At 33.5% G+C, this 26,013-nt stretch overlaps 1 protein-coding gene across 3 annotated transcripts in view; it reads left to right on the top strand.

Annotated features, from left to right (window-relative positions):
• Positions 1-26,013, top strand: part of LOC109045049 (kelch-like protein 29) — a 227,602-nt gene that overhangs the window by 15,669 nt on the left and 185,920 nt on the right. For 2 of the 3 annotated variants that reach the window (XM_042778221.1, XM_042778223.1), the window contains exon 2: positions 2,705-2,773. Coding sequence is in view for 1 of the 3 variants with exons in the window: in XM_042778223.1 (XP_042634157.1) it covers positions 2,744-2,773 (30 nt within the window). In the remaining 2 variants the exon portion in view is untranslated. Of the gene's footprint in view, positions 1-2,704; positions 2,774-26,013 lie in introns of those variants that run through there. The other variant, XM_042778227.1, reaches the window with a different exon arrangement.

Raw genomic sequence — 26,013 nt, forward strand, 5'->3', positions numbered from 1 at the left:
ATTTAAAGTACTTCCAGTCAGTCTATTAAATATTCTTTCAGACAGCATATCCATACATTAACTACAAAACAACTGATTTAATCAATCAACACATTTAGTTCATTATTTCTTGCCCAACAACAAGAGAAATGGTTTTGCAGCTACTTGATTGGTCAGTTTGGCCAACGCAGCACCACAAGACTGCAGACCGGCTCCTGGCATTGGGTACAAAACAACCTAAGAACAAAAATAAAACAAACAACTAAAAGTGTATAAAGTGTGTGTGTGTTCTATTCGGGGGTAAGGTTATTGTGGGAGGGGAAAGGCATTGTTTGTGATGTCCATGCGCTCCTCTGAGACTGAAATGCCGGGGAAATGAATAGTGAATGTGATGAGCATGAAAAACCAGTGCTGCTTATCCTCTAGGGGCAGACTCCTCTGTCCCATGTATATTATGTTAAGACAATATTTCAGAACAATGCACATTATTGTTGTTGCACATGCATCACTGTCTGTATATTACTTTTTATTGTTAAAATTGAGATTTATGCATCAAAACAAACATGTTGAGATAAAAATTCATTAGTTGTTTAACATTGTTCTAAATTATACATTTTATTTTTACTAGTCATTTACCTGAACTTTAGCTTCAAGGTCATTAAAAATTCACATTTTAATTTTACTGTCAGATAGACAAATATTTACTTGACCTTTTTTATTGGTGTGGAAATTCTATATTTTTGGTCCGTTTCCTGAAGAGAAAGACTTGGGTATCTGACCTCAAAGCTAATCAATAAGTACTAAGAACCACATTTCAGTTTGTAGCATTACACAGTTCTGAAATAAATGATAAGTTTATGCCCTGTGGATGTTATATTTGAAGTCTGAGCACATTTGGCTCTGTGTACATAGCAATAAATTAATTTAATTTCTCCACCGCAGAGGATGGTTTGAATATCTATTTTTTAATACTCCTGTTCTGGCAGTTTTCATAATTGAAGATAATCTACCATGCATTTTCTTTATGAATTTAATTCCCAGTGCCTTGACACAAAATGTCTGTTTCCTTGACAAAGTGCAAATGAATGCCGGGAGCGAGACAGAAAAAGCTGAATTGTGCAAGCAGGATCCAATGGCGACATAAATGATCTTGTATGATATAATGGAAGTTCATTTCTCATTTCATGACAAAGTAAACATTCGTCCTTCTCTTTATTGTCTCCGATCAGTCTGTAAGTACAAGGGCAGGCGTGTGAAGCGGAGACGAAGGGGTCAGAAAATGTGCAAGATGAGCGAACAGAAAAGTGGAGACAAGGGAATCATTCTGTCCAGACGCAATCTGATGAGATCCTCCTCTGTGTCTCTAAAAGCATTAGGTTAGACAGTGATTGCATTCCAAATCCTATTAAGTTTATGTAATAGGGAAAAGAAGGGTTTATTACTCCCTATCAGTGTTTTGCTCCTTTTCTTTTTGTGTGCCCGTAAAAGCTCAAAATTCGCTTGATTTACTGTGTCATGACTTCATCTCGACGGCTTTGTCATTTGATTGCACCATGTGACTCTCAAATGGAGGCTGAGAAGTGAATGATATTTATGTGCCGCAGAAAAATCTGACATGTCTACTCCATTATAGAGGTCTGGTTATCATTGCCGGGAAAAGAGTCCTAGAACTGTGTTTCTTTGGCAATTTCCCATTTGAAGGGAGTAATGAAGTCATCATGTTTGCTTTTAGTGTTGGATGTTGCACTTCTTAGGTCGTTTCTCTTGTGCTTCAGTTCATTTGTGTTTTTTAAGTATCATGCCTGTGTTGATATAGGCCATATATCTTTCTTTACACAATGTGGTAAGTGTTTACAAAGTCTTACAGTAGTATGTTACCCATAAATGAAAATTGGCTGAAATTTTACTCCCCCTCAGGCCATCCAAGATGTAGATGAGTTTGTGTCTTCATCAGAACAGATTTGGAGAAATTTAGCATTACATCACTTGCTCACCAATGGATCCTTTGTAGTGAATGGGTGCCGTCAGAATGAGAATCCAAACGGGTGATAAAAACATCACAATAATCCACGACTCTAGTCCATCAGTTAATGTCTTGTGACGTGAAAAGCTGTTTGTAAGAAACAAGTGTATTTTAAGTAATCACCTTTATTTATATAGTGCTTTATACATTACAGACGGTTTCAAAACAGCTTCGTAGTAATTAGAAGAAAAATTAAAGAATTAATAATGCAAACGGGCGTTCATGAGAGAGTGGCATTCCAGCGGATGATGTAAGACGTAGGCGTAGTGTAAGCCCTGGTGAGAAGTGATGAACACGGAAGCACAGAGGAGAGAGAAAAACAAAACACTGATAACATTTTTTAATATAACTCCGATTGTATTCGTTTAAAAGAAGAAAGTCATATACACCTAGGATGGCTTGAGGGTGAGTAAATCATGGGGTAATTTTCATTTTTGGGTGAACTATCGCTTTAAGGTATTAATTAAAAAATAAATACAAAAAACAATTAGATATGCCCCTTCCAAATTTCCAGTTTCAATAGTTTGTACATTAGTGTGAGAAATATTTATTGTTTTTGATTAACGCTCTCTCACAGCAGTTACAGTGGGTACTAATTACCACTGTATTCTTTCAATACTTTCTTTCTCTGTGTGTGTGTGTGTGTGTGTGTGTGTGTGTGTGTGTGTGTGTTTACTGATCATGTTCTCTTTGTCTTTGCAGGCGCACCTGAGTATACTCCAAAGATCTAATTAGTCTGTGATGAGCATCATCATCCAGCACAGACCCAAGGTACCGCAATATCTCAAAAGATCCTGTTTTATATCTTTACACCCTCTTGCCTGTCAAAAAGATACATCAGTTAGCTCATTTATTGCAGACTTTGTAAAGCTGGGGTGTGTTTTTGTTCCCTTTTGTATTAACAGAACTTGTTTCAACTATTTGAATGTTTTTTTCCCCTTCTTACACTGGATTATGAGTGTTTTATGGGAAAGAAATGTGGATGACCTTTTTTCATGACCATTTTTATATATAAAAATTCATATATACATATATTAATATACATATACACATATACATATATATATATATATATATATATATATATATATATATAATAATTTTTTTTTTTTTTTTTAATATATTTTTTGAAATGGAGTTTTGTATACTTTTAATTTATAGCAGAAATCGAGTCTGGTCACATGACCCATGCAAGACCTTTTACAAATTCTAAGAGGTCGATCGATTTGCAACACTTTCCAGTTGTCATCAGTGGAATTCCATCACTCCAATTAGCGTTTCTCAGTGGATGCAGCTCTGGTGATTAAGCGGTGGGATATATCTGTCAGGAAAGCCACACCCCCTCAGCTCATGCAGCTCATACAGACGCACACTCTGATTAAATGGAATTGATTTAATTGGGTTACCCCACTGCGAGTTCTGGCTAATGGGATGAGGAGCTTTTTGATCATTGGTACGCAGTGACCGGCTTTGACCCGACGCAAGTGAAGCGGTGCAGCTTAGTTTGTGGTCAGTGTCTTGTGTGTTTGAAGATTAAACCCGGCCACCAGCAGTCAAGATTTTGTCTTAATCTCTAATTAGAATTTGATCAGCAGGAATTTGTGGCAACTTTTTCTCAGGATTGTAGATTTGGTCACATCCTTATCATTGTGTATTTTGTATTCAGTGTGTATTTGAAAAAGTTTAGTTATTAATGTGTTTCCGTGGAGCATAAAATGAAGTCTCATACATCATTTCATTTAGCAAAGGTCTTATTATGTAGTCCTGATGATTATAATCTTTCCAATCCTACAAATTTTATAGTGAATTTGGATTCTTGAATATAAAGTGTATAAGATATTTGTTGATGACAATTCATATAAATAACTAAATATATCTAAAATACATATTACAAAATGCATATATATATATATATATATATATATATATATATATATATATATATATATATATATATATATATATATATATATATATATAATATGATATAATATAATATAATATAATATACACACAGTTTTCTATCTATCGGTCTGGCTGGCTGGCTGGCTGTCACACACACACAGACAGACAAACAGACACACACACACACACACACACATACACACACACACACACACACACAGACAGACAGACTGGGGGCGAGCTCCACTTTTGCCCGACAGTCAAAGTGGCATCATGTCAGGAAAGTGTTGACTCAGAGGAAGACTGCGAGGGTTTAGGGTGCGATTTGGGACAGGGCCAAGATTGAATTGTTTTCATTGATTCAACATGACTAATAAACACGACTATGGAAATATATGGCTTATCTGAGTTCTACAAGTCTTTTCGGGAATTTTATTATAATAAAGTATATTTTATAATGCAATACTAATCAACATAGCCTTTATCACTGCATAGAATACTTTGAAATAATACGTGGTGTGCCTTATTCTGTGTAAGAAGACATCATCTAACAGAAGGATTTTATTTCAAACACTCAACTGACTTTATGAAGTGAGTTTGGAGTAAAAACAATGTTATTAAATGTTGTCTTTTGTCGGACAAGAGGTTTATAAATGCTTCTCATGTTTGGAAAGTTGTTTGATGTGTGTTGCTTTCAGATGGAGTAGCATTTACTACTGATCACAGAGCTGTACGTCACTGACAAGCTGCGCATAACAGCCTTTGCGAAACTCAAATCAACTAATTTTTGTGATATGCTTTGAGCTGACTGGAAAGATTTGTAGTGTTTCCCCTTTGTGTTGCCATTGGAGATTTACATGTTTTACATATAACTTCAATCTGCATGTGGTCATCTGTTTTAAAACCAAAATACTGCCATATCTTTGGTGCTTCATCGTTTGGCACTAAATCTTCAGCAGCAGCTGTGGGTGCCGTGGGCTGGCTCATCTTATCAGATGTCGCTATGAAAGCATCTCAGACGCATATCCCAGCTAACATCCATGTGCCAGATGCTATACACTCCGTATTGACCTAAAACTTTGATCATACATAACTCTCTGATCACCCACATTTTCTTAAAATGCTCCCCGAGCTGCGTAATTGAAGTGTCCCTGCCTGCGCTAAGTGAAATGTAAAACTAACATGGAGAAAATTGCACCACCAAAATCATCTGAGCTCTTCAGAGTCCTGCAATTTCCTGTAAATTCAACTGCTCTTGTGTTTAAACTCATATCAGAAGCGGTTTGCTAATTTGAAGCTCATTTTAATGCTAAATTTCAATACCTTTCTTGGGAGGCTGATATCATTTGATGGGGCCACTTGTTGCTTTCGTTATGTGCAAGATTAAGTTCCCGGCTGAAAGAAAGTGTGAAAATGTTTGATAATAATCATGAAATGGCTTCTCCCTCGTCTTTTAAAGATGCTGAGAGAGCGCGCATAATTTTTGTACTACTTGCAAACTCATAATTATTCATTTTTCTCATATCGCCTTCATTTGCATCTCTACAACTGCAGTGTTTCGACACCTCCGCGTACCCACCCTCTCTTCATGTGATTAAGATGTCTCTGGCGCTGTCGGGGTTATCCGTGTGTCGTGGTGGCATCACCCCCCGGGGACTTGCACACAGCAGGGGTCATAGCATGTCATCTCATGCAAGCCATTGAGCCTAATGCGTGAGACGGAGCGCCACGCGCAGACCGTCACTCAGGAACACTCCCTGTACTTTGTTTAAGGTCCATTAGGGACTGTGCTTTAGCATAAACACCATCTGAACGGACAGGGAACTACAGAGGATTCCAGGCAAGCGTCCAAGTGCCAAGCTCTTTACAGGGGAATGTCGCATTTACACGCAGATGGTGACACGGTGTAGCGTGTTAGTGTGAGTCAGTGCATGGAATTTAAAAATGATCATTGCAATGATCAAGAGACGCTATAAATGTTGAACTTAGTCTTTGTTCTTTTTAATTTTGTAGTGAAATTATTGTTGATTACTGTAGTAGTGTAGTTTCATCAGTACATGTTGTTCTAAACAAACAAAATATAATATACTGCATATTAAAATGTAATGAAAATATAATAATTTCATCCATTTATAATGTTTTTATCATATCAGTAAATTTGGCACACTCAGCTTTTAAGCTGTAACCAATGAAATCCCAATACAAATTTTATGATCCAGTCAAATTCAGAAGAATAAAATTAAGTCGTGCACTTAATGCTTTCATTCTGTTTCACTGAAATTAAAGACGCTAAAAGCTTTGTGAAAGCTAATTTAAGTTATCAGTTGCATTTGCAACTCTTTTTTTTACTTCATAATGTGACATTTCTGAGAGAAAATGTGACGCAGGGCTTAATGTTTTATTTGGGAAATTTATGGAGTTGTTTCAGACAGAGCAAAATATTTGTAATATTAAATTAAATTAAGTACAAATGATGAGCAATGACAGCTATTTTTCTGAGGTCCTCAGAGATCTTCTTTGTTTATGATTCACTTCCACAAACATGATCATACTTTGTCGATTCCTGTTCTTTATATAAAACAGGGCACACACTGACAGCTGATAATCATTGAAAACACCTCTGAACAGATGGACTCTAACTTCACCTTCAAATTAACTGCTAATCCTAGAGATTCACATATTTTTGCTGCTCACAGATATGTAATATTAGATCATTTTCCTGAAAAAAAAAAAAAAATGACAAAGTAGATATTTTCATCTCATTTGTTTTATTGGCTTCTCTTTGTCAACTTTCAGGACTTGACCCTGATGATCTTTTAGTTCATATTTATGCAGAAATATATAAAATTCTAAACATGAACACAAACTTTCAAGCAGCACTATAAATATATATATATATATATATAATATAGTAGATTACACACACACACACACACACATATATGTATGTATATATATATATATATATATATATATATATATATATATATATGTATATATATATGTATGTATATGTGTGTGTGTGTGTATATATATATATATATGTATGTATATATATATGATAAAATGTAATTTATTTTTAGAAGTTTTATTCATTATTCATTATTTTGTTTTTTGTTTTCTATCAACGTATTTATGTATTTATTATTGTGTTGTGTTTATTTTTATTGTTGTTTTTTTTTTTGTTGTTTTTTTTTTTTTTTTTTTTTGATGATTCTTGTTTTTAGTTTAAGAATCATTCACAAAAGATCAGGAACATTTGTTAAAGGAAGTATTCACTCTAAAATGTGAATCCTGTCATTATTTATGTCATTCCAAACCTGTATGTCGTTATTTTTTGTTCCACAGAAAACATGTAGTGTTTGGGTGTGAAATGATGTGAATATAATGACAAAATAATGTCTGTTTTTTTTGGGGGGGGGGTGAGCTGTTGCTTTAAGAGAGCAGGTTCCACGTTGAGTTCATGTAGTTTTATGAGCAAGTGTGTAACGGATCAGATTGAGAGTACAACCTGAAGGATAAGGACAGCATTGATGGATGGCTTGACTCAGAGGTGCTCCGAAAAGAACGTTCCCATTTCCTCTCTAAATGTCACAGCGTTCAGCAACTTCAGAGACTGTGTCACCTGCGCTGTCATTGATCGGCTAAGCCGGCCTCTTCATCTCCTGTTTTATGGATGACCAAGCGAAAGATCGTGGCCTCGGTGGAACACAGTATCCCTGGATCTGTGCCTTCACACCGCGAACCTGAGCTGGAGCTGCGGGGAAGGGTTACGCTGAGTGCACGCTTAGCGAGTCTGGCTGCCTGCTTCAGAACGGATTTTTCCTGTTTGTGTGCTCTCAGTCGTTCATTAATTCAGCCAGCATGTAATATTATTAACTGAAGGGGCTCACAGTGAGGCATTTCAACCGGCTGTGACATGTCATGACATTTGAACCAGACGTGGACTGCCGTTTGGCATTTTTGCATTTCCATAATAACATAATCAGGCACTTTAAATCTGCTGAATGAATTCAATCTCATACCGTATGTGCGGAAGAACTGGAGAACTTTCTAAGCATCAAATAAACGATCTAACCTGTCATAACAGCCTAAATAAGAGGCAAACTTCAGCCCATCGGCGCCTCCTGAGAGTGAGACTGACTGTGTGTCTTTTCTGGCTGCCCATTGACAGGAAACATCTCCGAAGGCCCTGGTGCCCTCTTACTCTGCCAGTCAATCTGTCTTGCTCTTACACTCTTTCGTCCCATCACTCAAGCACCCGCTATATTTAACCTGTCAGAATACAGGCTAATATTTAGAATTTGTGCTTAAGTTCAACACACTGCCACTCAAGACTGTCAGCTGTTGACTTGACTTCGGATTAAAGTTGTTTGCTGGTTTATCGCAGCATGTGGTAGTTAAGCCGGTTTTTGGTGTCCTGCGTTCAACTTTGCTGGCCACTTAAAGGTGCCATGTGTAAAAATTGAGGTAAAAATATCCAAAAAATGACCTACACGCATCAAAAGAATGAGAAGAAATAAGGGCGATGATGTCATTAAAAAAATGTCAAGTTATAGTGCTGCAGAGATATCAACCTTAATTAGCATTAGCATTACTAGCCACGGCCCGACAGGTGTCGTTAATACCAGTTTCGGCCATGGGAGGCGGTATGCGGGCAACATAACCACCAGCCAACCTGCAATACACGAATAACTCGCACGGCTTGTGGGCGTACTGGAACATGATGTTCGGAATCACAAATCAAATCCGATAAGAAAAAGGAGCCGAAACAGAGTAAACATCGGCACTGCTTTCCATCGCTGGAGACAACTGATGGACTTGAAAGAAATGAGCTTCGACTCCGAACTTGCACCATTTCTTTTGGATTGGTAAGTAAGATGCTGTTAGTATTTCGCTAGAAGTTTGTTTTATATGTTTGCGTATTTTTTTCGGGAAGTTATAACATAGAAATGTATCGAAGGCTGTTCGATAAACGTGCTAATGTTAGCGATGGCTAACCGTAGCTGTGTTTGATAGTAAGCTAGCTATAACTTACCCACAGATCCGATCCGGTTTTCACCTGTTATCTACCAAAGCCCGTCTCTACCAAGCTGATGCTAAAATGTAACATTACCTAATAAGCTTGAAATGTCTTCGATGATAATGAACCCGAGAGAGAGAGAGAGAGAGAGAGCCCCCCGGCCGCGCGCGCACTCACTCACTATATTCAGAGCGGTCAAGTTTTTGAAAGCGTGTGAAAAAGAGTCAATTGCGTGTGTCTCACGGTGAATGCTTGAGAGTTGGCAGATCTGGTTACGTTGGTTGGCGCTAGCTTGGTCAACATCAGCTGTCTGATGTTGACAGAATGCTGTCTGTCAAATTAATTTAATTCAAATAATGTGTATATACAATTCAAAATGTAATATGAACAAAACGAATATGAACATATTCACTGGTGAAGGGGAGTAGCTTGAAGATGTCATGTTTCAAAATCACTTGACATCACCCAACGTTCCTCTGGAGGCAAAACGTCCTTTAGGCTTCGGCTATGGCTCTAGGGTTGTTGTGAAGGTAGGGGCGGAGCATAGAGACTATGCCGGTTTCTCGTTTGTTACTCTAGAGTAGACCAATTCACTTTATTGAGGCATACTGCCCCCATCTGGTATGGAATGTGGAGTATGACTTGATTTTTTTGCCAGACATTACACATGGCTCCTTTAAGAGTTAATCATTAAAATGCATGCAGTTTCAGTTAAACAATGTTTGCTGTTGTACTTTATGCGCAAATAGTGTTGTAAAATGTTAATTTTGAAGTCCCACAGTAACACATGTGAATGTAGTTGGTAGGAGGTGGTCTGGGAACGAGATGTTAATATTCTAGATGTTGTTCAATTGTGTTAAGTAATCAATTTATTTTTTTTGTTGTCAATTGGTATCATAGCATGTTAATTAGTCAAAAGTGGATAGAAATTAAGAAAAAAACATCAAATTTCAGATTTCTTAAGGTCTTTGGGCTTTGCAGTAGACAAACTCACAGTATTTTTGTGTGTAAAAAGTTATTATTATTATCATTATTTACTAAACCATTATTGTAATGTTCAGCATTATTCAGTTGAATAATAGTAAGAATAATATTAATAATACGAATGATAATGATTATTATTGTTATTATCATTATTTATTGTTGAACGTATTTTTGTGAATAATTAATAATAAAACTGTAATAATAATAATAATAATAATAATATTGTTGTAAGTATTAAGAATATGCAACGTTTTTTGTGAATAACAACAACAACAATAATGATAATAAAATAATAATATAACAAAAATAATGATATTAACATTCATTTTACAATATTGTTAAATAACATTAATAATAATACATTTTGTGCTTTTTCAGGCCATGTTTGAATAGAAACATGATTATATAGATTTCCTTTCATCTTCATCAGCTTTGAGGCTCGTGGCATGATTATTATAGGTGGTTTTTACAGCTTCAGAAAAAGAGAAATTGAAACGGTTGCCCTTTACTATAAAAATATATAATTATATGCATGAAGATTAATATCAGTGGTATTCCTACAAATGAGATTTAGTTAGTTTTATTTATATGCAAAGTAGAAATTAAAATGTCATCCGTATGATTGCTGGTTGGCCGCCAAAATGCATTTTCATTAATTCATTTAAAAAAAGCACTAAATCCCTGAATTACTGTGCAGACTATTGTGAAACGCAGCCTAGCGTACACAGTACACCGTTTCATAATTTTGGGGCTCTTCATTTTTCACTATATAACTGAAAATATCCCGTTTATCATGGACGGTGTGGCTTGTATTACCTGTCCTGTAGCGTGACCGAGAGCTTGGGTGTGAGAAATCGCACGAATGAGGCGAGAAAGCACCTCCAAAACACACAGTGGAAAGACTGGACCGTAATGCAGTCCAAATGAGACTGAAATTCCTGTAACACTCCCGACACGTTCACTGGAATAACAATTCATCTGCTTTTAAATACTAAATGTGTGTTTTGATGGGCGTCCAGCCTGTTTGCTTATCTTGGGTTCCTGTCGACCCTACTACTGTAAATGATCCCAGAACAGATGTGTTTGGGATGCAGAACGGTGCCGTGGTGCTGATGAAGTGTTTTATGGGACGTTAAGAAGATACTGTGTGGCACGCTGAAGGACTTCTCAGAAAAACCCCATGATATTTAAGGTATGACAGAAGGTTGAGAGGTTAGCCTTCATGTTTGTTTTGATGGTTCTTGTTAGCGTTTTTCACCCCAGCACGACATCCATTAGCTGGGTTTGTGGTGCCATTAAAAGGGATTCCAGGGAGATTTATAGAGCGGCTACATGTGCTGAACAGATGCTGAGCGCTCTATAGGTAGAGAAATGTTTCATAAGGCTCTATATCTGACCTTGTGCTGTTTCTATGGATATTGCTTTCTTCAAAGGTGCACTGATTTGTGAAGCGCTTGGATTGATGTTTAGTCAACATGAAGTCCAAATCGAGCCTGTTTACTTTCCTAATGCATGTTTCAGGTCTTATTGTGTGATGCATTAGTGCATGTTTTTCCACAGAAGAAAAACTGTCTTTATCTTTCATCAATAACTTGTTTCTTTTCAGCCCACTCTACAGTATGTCACTACTATCCTATTAGACAGTGCTGGTTAGATTACTTACAAATTGTAGTCCATTACTGATTACAAATTACATGATGAAAATTGTAGTTAGTGACATGGATTGTCTCGATTGCACATATTAAGTAATTCAGTCTGACTACTTTTAGATTACTTTTGACCTAATTTATTTATCACATAGACTTGATTGGAATTATTGTGCAAATTTGTGTAAAGAAAGGAAAATTTATAATGAATCATGAATAATTGACTGCCATTGTGTGAATATGTAATCAAGTAATCCATAAAAAGTTAATTGTAATCTGATTATGTAATCTAATTACAAGTACTTAATTTTTGGAATCTGATTGCATAATTCTGATTACGGTACATGTAATTGGTTACTACCCAGCACTGGATAATGTTAACCTGTGGTTAACCGCCTGTGGTTAACCGAGGGGTCTTATACGTTGACTACTCGCATTCATGTCTGGATCCAATTTAGTAGAAAACCTTTAACAATCCTATTAATTCTTTATGGATAAAATTAAGTTTTATAGTGCATTTTTCCCACAGAATTTTCTGTAACATCATATAAGCTCGAGTTGAGTTTAGTTGTTTAGGATGATGAATAAACATGTTGCTTAATCAAAGTTAAGCAGTTTGTAATATTATGTATTAAACAGTTGTTTAAGAAGTATTTAGCAAGTAATATATAGTAGTAAGAAGTGGCTTTTTGACTTTTTTTATATAAAAAAAATGTATATAAGGAATTGCAACACAACACATAGTTTACATGGAATTTTATTGGAGCTTGCATGTTTTCTTACAACTTTGACCTCTTTTACATTATTGTTCAATACTTTCAGCAAGGATGCATTAAATTGCATGTTAGATCGCAAATCAGCATGTTAGAATGATTTCTGAAGGATCATGTGACACTGAAGACTGAAATAATTATGTTGAAAATTCAGCTTTGCATCACAGTGATAAATAATATTTGAATATATATTAAAATAGAAAACAGTTATTTTAAATTGTAATAATGTTTCACAATATTAAGTTTTTTTTAACCACATTTTTTATTAAATAAAAGCAGGCTTGGTGAATCTAAAAGCTGAAACACAATAAAAATTGTACCGACCACAAACATTTAAACTGTAGTATTTATGGAGCTTTCCTAATTTTTTATATAAATGATAGAAAATACAGGTTGATGCCCAGTTATAAACTTTTATGGCTCATATATTTTCTTAGTTGATAAGCCAGTGTGGCAAAAAAAGAAAAAAGATTCTGGACGCTGCATCTACTGTTTCTTAGCATCTCTGTATGAGTCATCATGTTTCTCCTGGCATCTGTATCACACATTACCAGAAGAGCAGTCCACAGATGTAACATGTCGAAGCGTAACTTCTTTGTATGTATCATCGTTCTCTTCCTCTGGGGTGTTTTAAGCTTGACCTTATTCAATCTGATGTTGTGGGTCTCTGCAGATCTTTAGGCCCGCCCTGTCTGCCTTCCCATAAAAGCCATTAGAGGAATTGCTGTGCTTTTATAAAAATCTGCCCTTTGAGTACAGCATGATGGAGTTGGGTATGGACTATGGAGACGATACATGCAGACCGCCCACTCCAAACTGTCCCCCGATTTCAGACAATCAAGCTTCATCTCATTAAGATACGTGATTGTCGACCTTCATCTGAGGCACAGAGTTTATGAAAGTGAAAGTCGTGACATTTGTCAAGTATGGTGACCCATACTCGAAATTGTTTTTTTTTTTTTAACCCATCCAAGTGCACACACACAGCAGTGAGAAGTGAACACCACACCGTGAACACACACCCGGAGCAGTGGGCAGCTATATATCCAGCGCCCGGGGAGCATTTGGGGGTTCAGTGCCTTGCTTAAGGGCACTTCAGCCATGGGTATTGAGGGTGGAAGAGAGCGCTGTTCATTCACTCCCTCCCACCTACAACTCCTGCCGGCACTGAGACTCGAACCTGTGACCTTCTGGTTACAAGTCCAAATCTCTAACCATTAGGCCACAGCTGCCCCTGAGATTACCCTTAACCTGATTCTGTGTTTTTATTGGCTCAGTGTTGATGTCAATCGCCTTGTCTCTCCTCAGGTCTGTAATACAGATGCACCGGCCATCAGTCAGTGTAACAGACTAAATGGGAAATGTAGAATAGGAGCTGGTAGGGTGAATGCTCACTGATCCAGAGGGCTGATTGGGTGGAGGTGTGTGTGTGTGTGTGTGTGTGTGTGTGTGTATGTGTTCAATATTCAGATTTTTGACAGTGATAGTTAAAATGCATTTCCAAAGTAACAACTGTATGCCACATGCTGAAACAATTCACTGCTGTATACTAGTTACCATGAAATTCGTATGCGGTACACAGTATGCAGTACACTAGAATTCCATTCTGAAAATTGTTTACAATTCTTTCAGTCTGCTACCTTCTCACACCCAGCACACACACACACACACACCCATGTGTGTGCAAATTTACTGTTGAATATAGTGTAGTATTTGCTCTGTTGTGTAATGCACGTTTTGGCGAATGCATGAGGTTACACTGCTGTTCCATGCATATAGAAAATGCAAATACTATATCAGGGAGACATAAAGTGTGCTGCAAAAATAGTTTAAGTGTGATGGTAGTATGCCATTCCAAACATACCCGTGATTTGAATCCCAGGCCTGGCAGGCGAGAACAATCAAACAGGAATGATCCACATTTCTGGCACGTTAACAGCACATAGTGCCGCTTATAAACGCTCTCAAGTCAGGCCTGCAGTCTCAGGACGTTTGCTCTATGGCTGACCTTCTGCCCTGACCTCCACGACACTTCCCTCGATGGAAATACTAAAATAAAAGTGTGATGTGCTTGTGGGGAGAGGATGGGAATCACACCTTATGTTTCGATAGGTGACAATATCATCTATCAAATCTCAACCCCGGGACCAAAATGCTGCTGGTTGCCAGAGGAAAACAGAATATATCTAATGTTTTTATGCTGGAGAGTGCAATAATACGCTGAAGGGAACTTGTGCTGCTTTATTCATTTAGCTGACACTTTTATCCAGAGTGACTTATGAGGAATGATGCTACACAAGTGGTTCATCCTCAGGAAGCGGCAACATGGCATAGTCATATATTTTATATTTAATAGATAAATATAATATTTTTATGGATTTTTGTTTTTATTTTATACATTTACTTAATTATAGATTTACATTAAATAGTAATAATATATATAATTAATATTATATATAAATGAAATTAAACATAATATATTGTTATGAAATTAATATATATATATATATATATATATATATATATATATATATATATATATATATATATATATTTGAGATGTATGTGTGTGTGTGTGTGTGTGTGTGTGTGTGTGTGTGTGTGTTTGTGGTGTATAAATACATGATATATAAATGTGATATTAAAATATTTAATACTATAATATTTATTTTTAATATTTTAAAATTAAAAATAGAAATATATAAAAAATATGTTGTTAGCATTTAAATTACACATTTCCCCTCTTCTATAACAATCTCAGGACAGTTGCCACCAATATAATTAGCATTTTATTTTATTTGAGTTTTTAAATATTTAATAGATCCAAGCAAAAATGAGCATCACATTATTGACCCATTAAGGGAATTTAAAGTTAAGTTCTGTTTACAGTATTTCACTACCACAGTATTTACTTGTTAACATTTTATTAAAAATTAAAAAACTAAAATTGTGTTTACAGTACATCATTTACAATGATAGTACACAGAGATACACAGTAAACAATGAAATACACACTGTTATGAATAGTCATAAAATATAATGTTACATGTGTTGATATGAGGCTAGTGTGATGGAATTGCTTGTTAAATTTCTATGTCCGATATGAAAAATATAAGCTTCAGATTTGAATTTTAAACCCTATGGTAGTTTACTTCCATTGTAAGTGTGTTACTGGAATTGAGGAAAGGGAGAAAAGTGTTTTCTGTGATAATCAACATGCTGTTGATAGAGCTTCACTGCGATTGAATCCTGCGCTTGCCTTTAGCTGAAACATGCTCACGTGTAGGAATCCTTTGTGTCCTTATGTCTTTCATATGTTCTTGACCCTCATGGATTTTTTCTTTTCACTTTATTTCCCTCTGTACCCATTTTGAAAAGCGCTTTGTTTTATTTCAGTTGTTAAAATCAATATGTTCCCCTATTGGGGACAAGTCTTTGATATTTCTGTCAGCAGAAGAGGATGTGATGGTTGTCATTTCTCTTAATTGCTGCTGGCAATGCCAGATATTGGTGAAACTGAAGTGGGTCAGAGTTCTGCGGATCTCTTCAGTCACTCTTATGTGCTTAGGAAACATAAATGGGCTAACACATAATGCTGTGAATGTAACACATTATGTGTAACTAATTGAAAAAAAAATGATAAAATTAATGCAATTAACCATACCCTCTCATCCATGTATAGATTTAGGAAAAAGGGATTTTCTTTATCATTAGAGGAAATCAAGCTTGAAGTACCTCCACGGTCAGTGACTTATGTTTATTGAAACAAACAATAGATTGACTTCTAAAGCCACTTTTCATCAGTTTCACTGAATAACTCATCTACTACAATGTTTTCACATTGTATATATGTAGTACGATGAGTAAAATAAACAGATTATGTTATTAATTTGATTACATTTCAACCAATTAACAGACCTTACTCTTATATCATTCATTTGCATGTGTGTGTGTGTGTGTGTGTGTGAATATATATATATATATATATATATATATATATATATAGGAATAGTTTTTGCAATAAAAATATAAATACATGTGTATAAATATGTGTACACTATATATATATATATATATATATATATATATATATATATATATATATATATATATATATATATATATATATATATATATATATATATATATCATTTTTAACTAAATAAAACTTTTTTCATTGCATTAAAATAATTTAACTACCAGTTTCTATATCAAATATTATGCAGCACATATATGTCTAATTTTATTATATATATATATATATATATATATATATATATATATATATATATATATATATATATATATATATATATATATATATATATATATATATATATATATAGTTGCATTTTCACCATCATTAATCCAGTCTTCAGTGTCACATGATCCTTCAAAAATCATTCTAATCTGCTGATTTTTATATATATATATTTTTTTGCTCAAGAAACATTACTGCTAAAGAAATATTTTGCTAAAGGTTTATTTGGTTTTTATTTTTGCTGAAACCATGATTTTAAAGGATTCTTTGATGAATAGGTTAAAAGAACAGCTTTTTTTATTGGAACCTTTTGTAATATTATGATTGTGTTTACTGTCACTATCAATAAATTTAATGCATCCTTGCAATACAAAAAAATAAAAATAAAATACTGACCCCAAACTTAAGAATGATAGTGAGTATATAAAGAAGCCTGATTCAGCTGCTCTTTATGGTGCCGCGGCCCCTCTCTGCTGCTCATTTATGGCCCTAGCCAGTCGTTTAACGCAGGTTTGTGAGTGATGGCTGAGTTGTGAGGTTCTGCACACAGCAGTGGTGTAGGAATGTCTGGACCAGGAATACGAACGCCTGCATTTTTCCCTTTACTCCGTTAATGGGGCATGAGGTGAAGCGGGGGGCTGTAAAACCCACCCGCTGGGGTTCAACAGGCGCAACACATCTCTGTGGTCGTCGCCAGACAGATGGGGAAGCCATCACGCTGAGAAAACTTCCTGCAGATCTGCATTCCAACACAAGCGCTGAAAGACCCTCAATATCTTCAGCACAAGACTGCTTTGAGGTGTATTAAAACCAATGATGTGGACTACAAGTAACCAATGGCTTTAGTTTGTGGGCGGGACTATATCTGTTGAGCCAATGGTAGATTGGTGGGGGGTTTGGGAAACCTTTTTAACCCTGCTGTTGTGTTTGATTTTCAAGTGTTTGCAACTCTGATTAAACTATTTATTTCTTCTTGAAATTTGCTGAATTTTTTTTTAATTTTATTTAGTGTCATAAATGTGCATGCAAAGACACACAGATGTGTTTTGCAACATTTAATTATGACTTTTGTGTTGAGGTCATATTGATTCCTCCATTGGTTTCCATGTGATTTGCTAAAAAAAAAAAAACAGCAAAGAGTTGTTAAAAAAAGGGGCAGAAAATCTTCAAAGACTAAAATATGAAATGCATCAAAATTTATTACAATTAAGACTCCAATTCCAAATTTAAGACTGAATCTAAGACTAAACTGAAGATTGAATTTCAGATTTAAAAAACCTATTGAAGTTTTTAGTTGTTAGTTTTTTGGATGTCATTTACTAGATTTTTGCAGTGCTGAAAATAAGTGTGAGAAACTTTTTTTTTTTCTCTTAAAAGTTGCTAAATATTATTAATTATCAAATTATTATTGCATTTCTCATTATTAAACACTTGTTTTTTATTTAACAGTGAAATCAAAACTTTAATTATGATATTATATAAATGCTTTTATTATATAAATAAAAATATATTTTTTCTTAAGTTCTTCGATTTTTTATTTTTTTTATTTTACAGGGAAATGAAATAATATTTTTATTTAGTAGTAGTAATAGAGGTTTTACAATAGATGTTTTCTGTTATTACAATCCTTTTTCATAGTGCAAAGTTTTGGCAAATTGCATGCCAACACCAAAGTTGTACATATATATATAATAATTATTATTATTATTATTATTATTATTATTATTTTTTTTTTTGAACAGCAGGAGAGTTAAGTCCATTTGGTGACAGGAGGGCAGAAATGACACACTTCACCATTAAGAAATGTGAAAGAACGTTTATTCCAACCACATAGACTTTAAGTTATAAGAATCTAAGGTTTTTCATCTCTCTCTTGCGTTTTCATTCACTTTGCCTTTTGTGTCTTTTGGTGTTCATATACAGACTATTTTTTCTTCTTCTCCTGGTTAATGGCAATTCCAGGTTCACATTGGCAGACCTTCACTTGATTCAGCGCAGGCTGGAGAGGTTGAGGATACTCTGGTGCACAATATTTGCCCCATTGACAAACATTTAAAGAAGGTTAACTTGTTTTAACCTGGATATATTTCAGCATCTGTGACAAGGGCTCTTTTGCAACCCACACCTCTTGTCATGTCTTAAATACTTTGTAAAAACTTTTTTTTTTTAATTTATTTATTTTTTGCATATTCTCATCTTCCATTTTAATTTTTCAGGGGCTCTTTCAGCCTCCGAGCACCATCTGCGCAAAGCGCGCTCTGTTTTCTTAGCACTTCATTCTATTCAAATGTGAAAGCCAAGCCATCAGCTTGGATGGCATTGACATGTGCGCTCAGAGGCAGGATTTGAGAGGCAAATTTCTTTTCATGATTCCGCCTCCCGGCGAACAGATTGTACATCGAAATTTTGCCGACTATGTCTTTCGCCGCCTCCTCTGGCGGCTTGCAGCCGATGCCAGCATTGTAAACTGAGATTGACAAATACATTTTTGCAAGGGAGGCTGCTTCATTCATATGCATGTGTGTACACACTGGGTAGTTTGCTTTCTTTCTGACAATGCCAGTTGAGTTCAGCAATCAGTGCTTTACAGCGACACCGTCAGTCCTAATGGAATTGAGAGAGCATCGTCTGTTATGCCATTAATGTCTCATAACACCTTATCAACTATCGGTGCAATTAAACATGAATGGCATGACCTCCTGGCTTACAGTTTAGCAGAATCAAGTGTTTTGTGGCTGTGTACTTCAACATGGAAAAGTTTTCATTCAGCAGAGTCAGATTAATTAATATTTCTCACAGATAACACATCTTCCAGTCGTTGGCTGTAGAGAGTGAGATTTAAAGGGACGGTTCACCCAAAAATACCAATTCTGATGTTAGTTTCTGCCTCTTCTGGTTCCAAACATGTTGGATTTCTTTTTGGAATGTAGAAAGAAGAAATATTAGAGATGGTAGTTATGCAGGTATTCATGTATGTATGTATGTATGTATGTATGTATTTGTGTATGATATACAGTAGGTTATATTTATTTTATTTATAATTTGTGATTTTTAATTTTATCTTTTTTAATGTTATATTTTTCTTATATTTTTATATAATTTTGTTTAATATTTGTAAATAATTAATACTTAAATACTTTATTTTATAGTTGTTTAATTTATGCATTTATTTAATGTTTTTATGGTAGTAGTAATAGTAATAATTTTTTATTATTATTGCAGCTTATACTTTATTTTTTTATTTTACAGTGAAATTGTTTAATACTTCGTTTCATATTTTTATTTAGTAATAATAATAATAATTTATCATCTATTTTATAAAAAATTATAATCAACTAAGTTAAATATTAGTATTTTAATTTTACAATTGTACTGTAAAATAACAACAACAATAATAATAATAATTATAATAATAATAATAATAATAATAATATATTTTAAATACTTTGTTTTACTGTGAATACAATTTAATACTTAATTTCATTTGTTTAATAGTTGTATTTATTATTAATAATAATTTATAATTTTGAAAATTAATTTAATAAGAAATTAAGACATAAATATTAGCATTTATATTTTGCAATTGGACTGTTAAAAAAATTATATATATATATATATTTAAAGTACTTTTTTATTGTACTGTGAGTACAGTTTAATACTTTATTTTTAAAATAATTGTATTTATTTGTAGCAATAATAATAATAATAATAATAATAATTATAATAATAATAATAATAATAATAATAATAATTGTTTTTAATATTTTTAAATTTTTCTGTTTTCTGTTTTTTTATTTTATAGTCATATTTATATATAATCACAAAGTTTTTGGCCAAATTGGGAATATTTTGAAGCCAAACCTACTTAATTTGTTAAGTTTTTTAAAAATCATTTTTTACAGGTGCTGCTTCACACAGGAAGCTTATTTGGTTGGATGAAAGACTCTCTGATTATTTTCTTTCCAAATGATCTGTCTCAGTTTGTTTGTGTCTCTGCAGCAGGCAGATTACGGAGCGAAGCGTATCTTTCCGTCAAATGAGCGACTTCATTACACAGTGACTGCTCGGAGTCTAAGAGATGAACTGCTAATCACACTAAAAGGTGATTATATCCATCAGGAACGGTGTGGGATAAGATCAAGACAAGGCAGGCTAACAGAAACATGCGTACCTTCATAGCGAGATCAAACCGGTGTGTGAAGCCACGTGTGCTGTGACACTCGAGTCTGAGATCTACACCCTTCAGGGACATAATTATTGATCGTGGAGAGAGCTTAGGCTCAGAGCGACGCTTTTCCTTTTCCAGCCAAACACGTTAGGGTTCATTATTGATTGAATCGGAGGGAGGAACAGTATAGAGACGAGCTTTTGAAATCATTTTCAAATAATGCTGAATATGCAGCAACAAAGCAACTTTTGTCAGAACAGATGTGTGCTTGTGCAGTCATTCAGTTGTATTATGCTGAGGATTGGTAAATGTGAGTTTTCAATGTCCACAGTATGAACCAGGAGTGTTTTTTTTAGCTTATAATATTTAAAGTGTATTATGTTATTTATTAGCATTAAAAAAAGACGTCATAAAATCAATATTTACATATTTGCAATGAATGATGCATGAATCCAGATATTTAAAGTATTATACGTTAGACCAGGAATTTTATTTTATGTATAAGGATTTGATGATTATTATTGATTAATATTGTTCCTTAGTTAAAAATATTACATTTTAAAGAAAAAAAAAATTGAGTGTAAAAATTTCTAATTCATGAAAGAATTGTTCTTTGAGCCAGTTTTTTAATCAGTGAATCAGTTCAACTGGTTCACTACCTGCATGAATTATTTGTAAATCAAAATGATCCGATTGCAGCAAGTAAAAGGTCACTGATTCAGTGATTCAGTCTGAGTGAGTCTCAGTGATTTGGTCAGAGCAATTCCTAATTAACTGGTCAAATTTGTCTACTTATTATTATTATTATTTTTAGTAGTAGCACTAAAAATAATTAAAAAGTTGACTTAGAGTGGATAAAAAAAATAACATTATAAAGAAAATAGTTTGAGTTTAAAAATGTCTAATTCTTGAACGAATCATTCTTTTTGAGACAGTTTTTATCAGTGAATAAGTTAAACTGACTCACTACCTAAACAATTCATTTGTGAATCAGTTTAACTGATTCAGTTATTTGGTTAGAGTTATTCCTAATAAATTGGTTTAATAATAATAATAATAATAATAATAATAATAATATTAATAATATATTTTCTCAGATACTTGATTTTTCTATTATACAGTGAAATCATGTAATTCTTTAATATTTGTATTATTTTTATGTAGTGGCAATAAAAATAATACAAAGTTGATTCAGGGCAGATACAAATATTACATTTGAAGAAAATTAGTGTAAAAATGTTTAATTCATGAACAAATCATTCTTTTGAGCCAGTTTAATGAACTGAACGATTCATTTGTCAATCAAACTGTGAGTCTCAAGTTTTATTTTGCATGGCAAATTACAAAGAAACAATAAATGGTAGTCCTACAACAGTACTTTGATACTCAGGTACACTTAAAAGTAAGTACATTATTTGAAAAGATATTTAAGGCTTTTTATTATTTTATTTCTAAGTAAAATTGAGATTTTATGACTTTGATTGGATGGAATAATGATATAATTGATTAATATTTTGGTTTGGATTCAATTAGATGAGATGTTAAGTTTTGGTTAGTAAATTCATTTTTAGTTGACTTGAAATGATGGTGATGGTTAAAGTCTGCCGCAGGTCTGTAGTGATATGACAGCGAGAGACATTTATGAGTCTGATGCCATCAAACACAGCTGTTTATTATGGAGGGCCGAACACCACGGGACTGACAGTAAAACCACCCAGCGCTATATTCTCATGCTTTAGATACATTAGTGTCAGTGAATACTCTGCTGTGTGAATGTTTTTACATTGCCACAAACTTTTAAGTGTAACTATACGTGCCTGCAAGATTTATTTTATGATTTAGCTATAATTAATTTATTATATATTATATTATATTATATTAATTAATTTATTATATAATTTATTATACAGTTATCCTCTTGTAATGAATCAGTGTCTATAGAAATGTAATGTTTCTTGTGTTTTTCTTGTTTAGGTTAAGTGCTTTATTTGTTTTGTTTGTTTTTTGTTAAAATACTTTCTCCTAGTTGTATTATATTATATAAATTATATTTGAACTTTATAGGCTAAGTATTGTATTGTTTTTTTTTATTATATTATAAATGTGATTAATTAAAATTCTATTTATATTTTATGTTTAAAAATATAAATATATAGTCAATGTTGTGATTTATTTCTTTAATTCTTTTATTATTGTATTTTATTATTTGTATTACTTTTATTGATTTACAGTATATTTCTTTTGTTACTTTTTGGTAGTTTAATTGTTATATTATATTGTATTATTTTAATATAAGTTTAAAAGCTAAGTGTGTTGTTTTTGGTTCAAATATTTTGTCCTAGTTTTATATTATATAAATGTTATGAATTAAAATTAAATGTATATCGTGTATTTATATAATTATATTAATTACAGTTGTAAGCAATCAATGTTGTGATTTTTATATATACAGTATATATTATATTATATATATATATTATATATATATATATATATATATATATATATATATCAATTATTTTTTATTTTGGTTTTGATTATTTATTTATTACTTTTTGTTTTTTTTCTTCAGAAATTTTTCATAAATAAGCAGTACAAGTTTGTTGTTTGGCAAGACATAAATATAAATCTGCCAAATTGCTTTTATAAAATTGTTACTCTTTAATAAAAGTATTGCTGACACTCTCAAGTAAACTTGTCTACATGAGTTAACTACAGTTACCTAACAATGAGCTGACAATAAGCAATATTTTTATATTCTACCTGATCATTTTATTTGCAGTTCCCTTTTTTTTAATCTTTGTATATCTTCATGGACTGCACAGGTATCGGTAGATTTCCTGTCAGCTCAAGGATTGACAGGAACTAGTAACTCCCATGATCATTCATTTGTGGCCATAACACCTCTTAAATGCAAACATCATCCGTATGGCGCTTGGGTAATTGAATCCCGTCCAGTTAGTACACAATGTGAGCAGAGCCATGGCCGGCTGTTGTTTCGAGGACTGCCGTTCCATCAAACCGTAATCAGCCGCCTGGGGAAAACAAGACTGAGGTTGCCGTTCATCCGCATATATCCTTTTTCATCCAAGTTCTAAATGAAGTGAGACTGGTACATGCTGTTGTCTTTGAATCAGTTCATGACATTCGGTGAAGGAGCGAGGCAAAGGCCTTCCCAGGGCTCTGCTTAGTCCAAGTCCAATTTCCCCCGAAAGATTGAGTCTTCTTGATGTAGGTCTGCGAGGCGAACTCGCTCCGGGCGATTCTTCAAGCCGCCTCGCTTCTCATCTTTTAATCTTATCGCACTTCTAATTTTTTTATGAACTTGTCTTGGGTCTTTTTTTAACCTTTCATGGCGTGAGAGATGAGTATTTTCCCTGCCTTCCTACCGGCCCAAACGGGAACAGTGATTTCAAACAGTTGAGTCAATGCACCAGTCGCGTCAGTCGGTTTGTAGATCACATGCCTTGCCATTCAGAAAGATGTTTATGTAACGACTGCGCATGTGAATGAAGGAAGATGAGATTTGGGGGGTTTTGAGCTGTCTGACGTGTGATTGAGCAGAGCAAATATCTAGCAGATATCTTCATTTGATATTTCCCTCAATAAGTGTTGAGTTTTGCTGGAATAATCCAGCTGCAGTAGGTTTGAACGTATTACACTGAAGCCTCGCGTGGCGCCTCGCTTCAGATAAACTGTCGGAAATCAATACGCTTCAAATCTTTCGTCAGTACACCATCGCAGAGGAGAGAGGTTAACCATTCACAGCTCCCTGAGATGTTCTCCATGCGGTTTTTCCTGTTCACAGGAGGATTTGGAGGAAGTGTTATAGCAGGACCGCAGACGTTGAGGGGGACGTGTCTCCTCTTCAATATTCTCATTATTGGTCCATCAATATGGTTTTTGTAATGGATGATTCTTAACCATATTACCATGGGTCCATCCTACAATATTTGGTTACATCATTGCATTATACACAGTTTTCTCAGATTCTTTGGCACCTTGGTCAGTGAAGTATCAGATCCTAATACTGTAGGATGCTTTTTGTATGCGGTGCTGTTTTTATTATGTTAACTGTTTTTATTAAATTGTGTTTGTTTGTTTGTTTGTTTGTGTATTTATTAATTTATTTACAAACCAAGTATTGGTATATTAATAAACCAGTATTTTGTGGAATATTAATAATAATTAATAATAATAATTAATAATTTTTTTTTTGGTATGTTGATAAACCAGTATTTTTATTAATAATTTGATCAATATGAAATTATGGAGTAACAGTTTCATAAAAATACATTTGTATATAATAATAATAATAATAATAATAATAATAATGTATTTGTTTGTTTGTTGCTTATATATTTTCCTTATATACATGATTGCTTGCCTACCACTTATTGGCATATTAATAAACCATTATTTTTATTATGGAGTAACAATTATTTACTGTATGTGTGTGTGTGTGTGTGTATATATTTATATATATATATATATACAGTATTATATATATATATATATATATATATATATATATATCTATATATATATATATATATATATAATACTGTATACTATATATATATATATATATATATATACTGTATATATATATATCTATATATATATATATATATATATATAATATATATATATATATATAAATAAAGATATAAAAATACAAAATATTATTTCAAATATATTTATTTAAATATTTAATGCTAATTAATAATTATGTATTCATATTTATATATTATCTTATTTTTATTATAGAAATAATTTTGTTAAAATACATTTGTGTATAAAAATACACAATAAATGTATTGTTATATATTGGTAACATTTTCTAGTAATCATGTATAAACTAGTTCACACTGAAGTTACCATAACTGGGAGTTGATTCCAAAAAGAATTGACTCTTTGATTCATTCAATGCTTCTGAATCAAAGAATCAATTCTTTTTGGAATCAAATTCCAGTCCTAATGATTCCTATTGCATTAATGTGAACGTATTCTAAAGTGTATTAGCACGCCTGAAATGATTGACCAATCAGCATCCAAGACCAGAACTATCCATTTTACACTGTATCTATGCATATCCACATTATAAAATTTGTTTGTCTGTTTTGTAAGTTACTGAATAAGCATTATAAGTGGGAAGATCTTCAAATCAAGTTCTCCTGTCGTCTCTAATTAGGACAAGAGTACATGTGATTTTTCGCTGTGTTAACCTTTCTCTGTCCTCCTCCTCCTC

This window comes from Cyprinus carpio, chromosome A20 (genome assembly GCF_018340385.1).
Source record: "Cyprinus carpio isolate SPL01 chromosome A20, ASM1834038v1, whole genome shotgun sequence".
Lineage (NCBI taxonomy): Eukaryota > Metazoa > Chordata > Actinopteri > Cypriniformes > Cyprinidae > Cyprinus > Cyprinus carpio.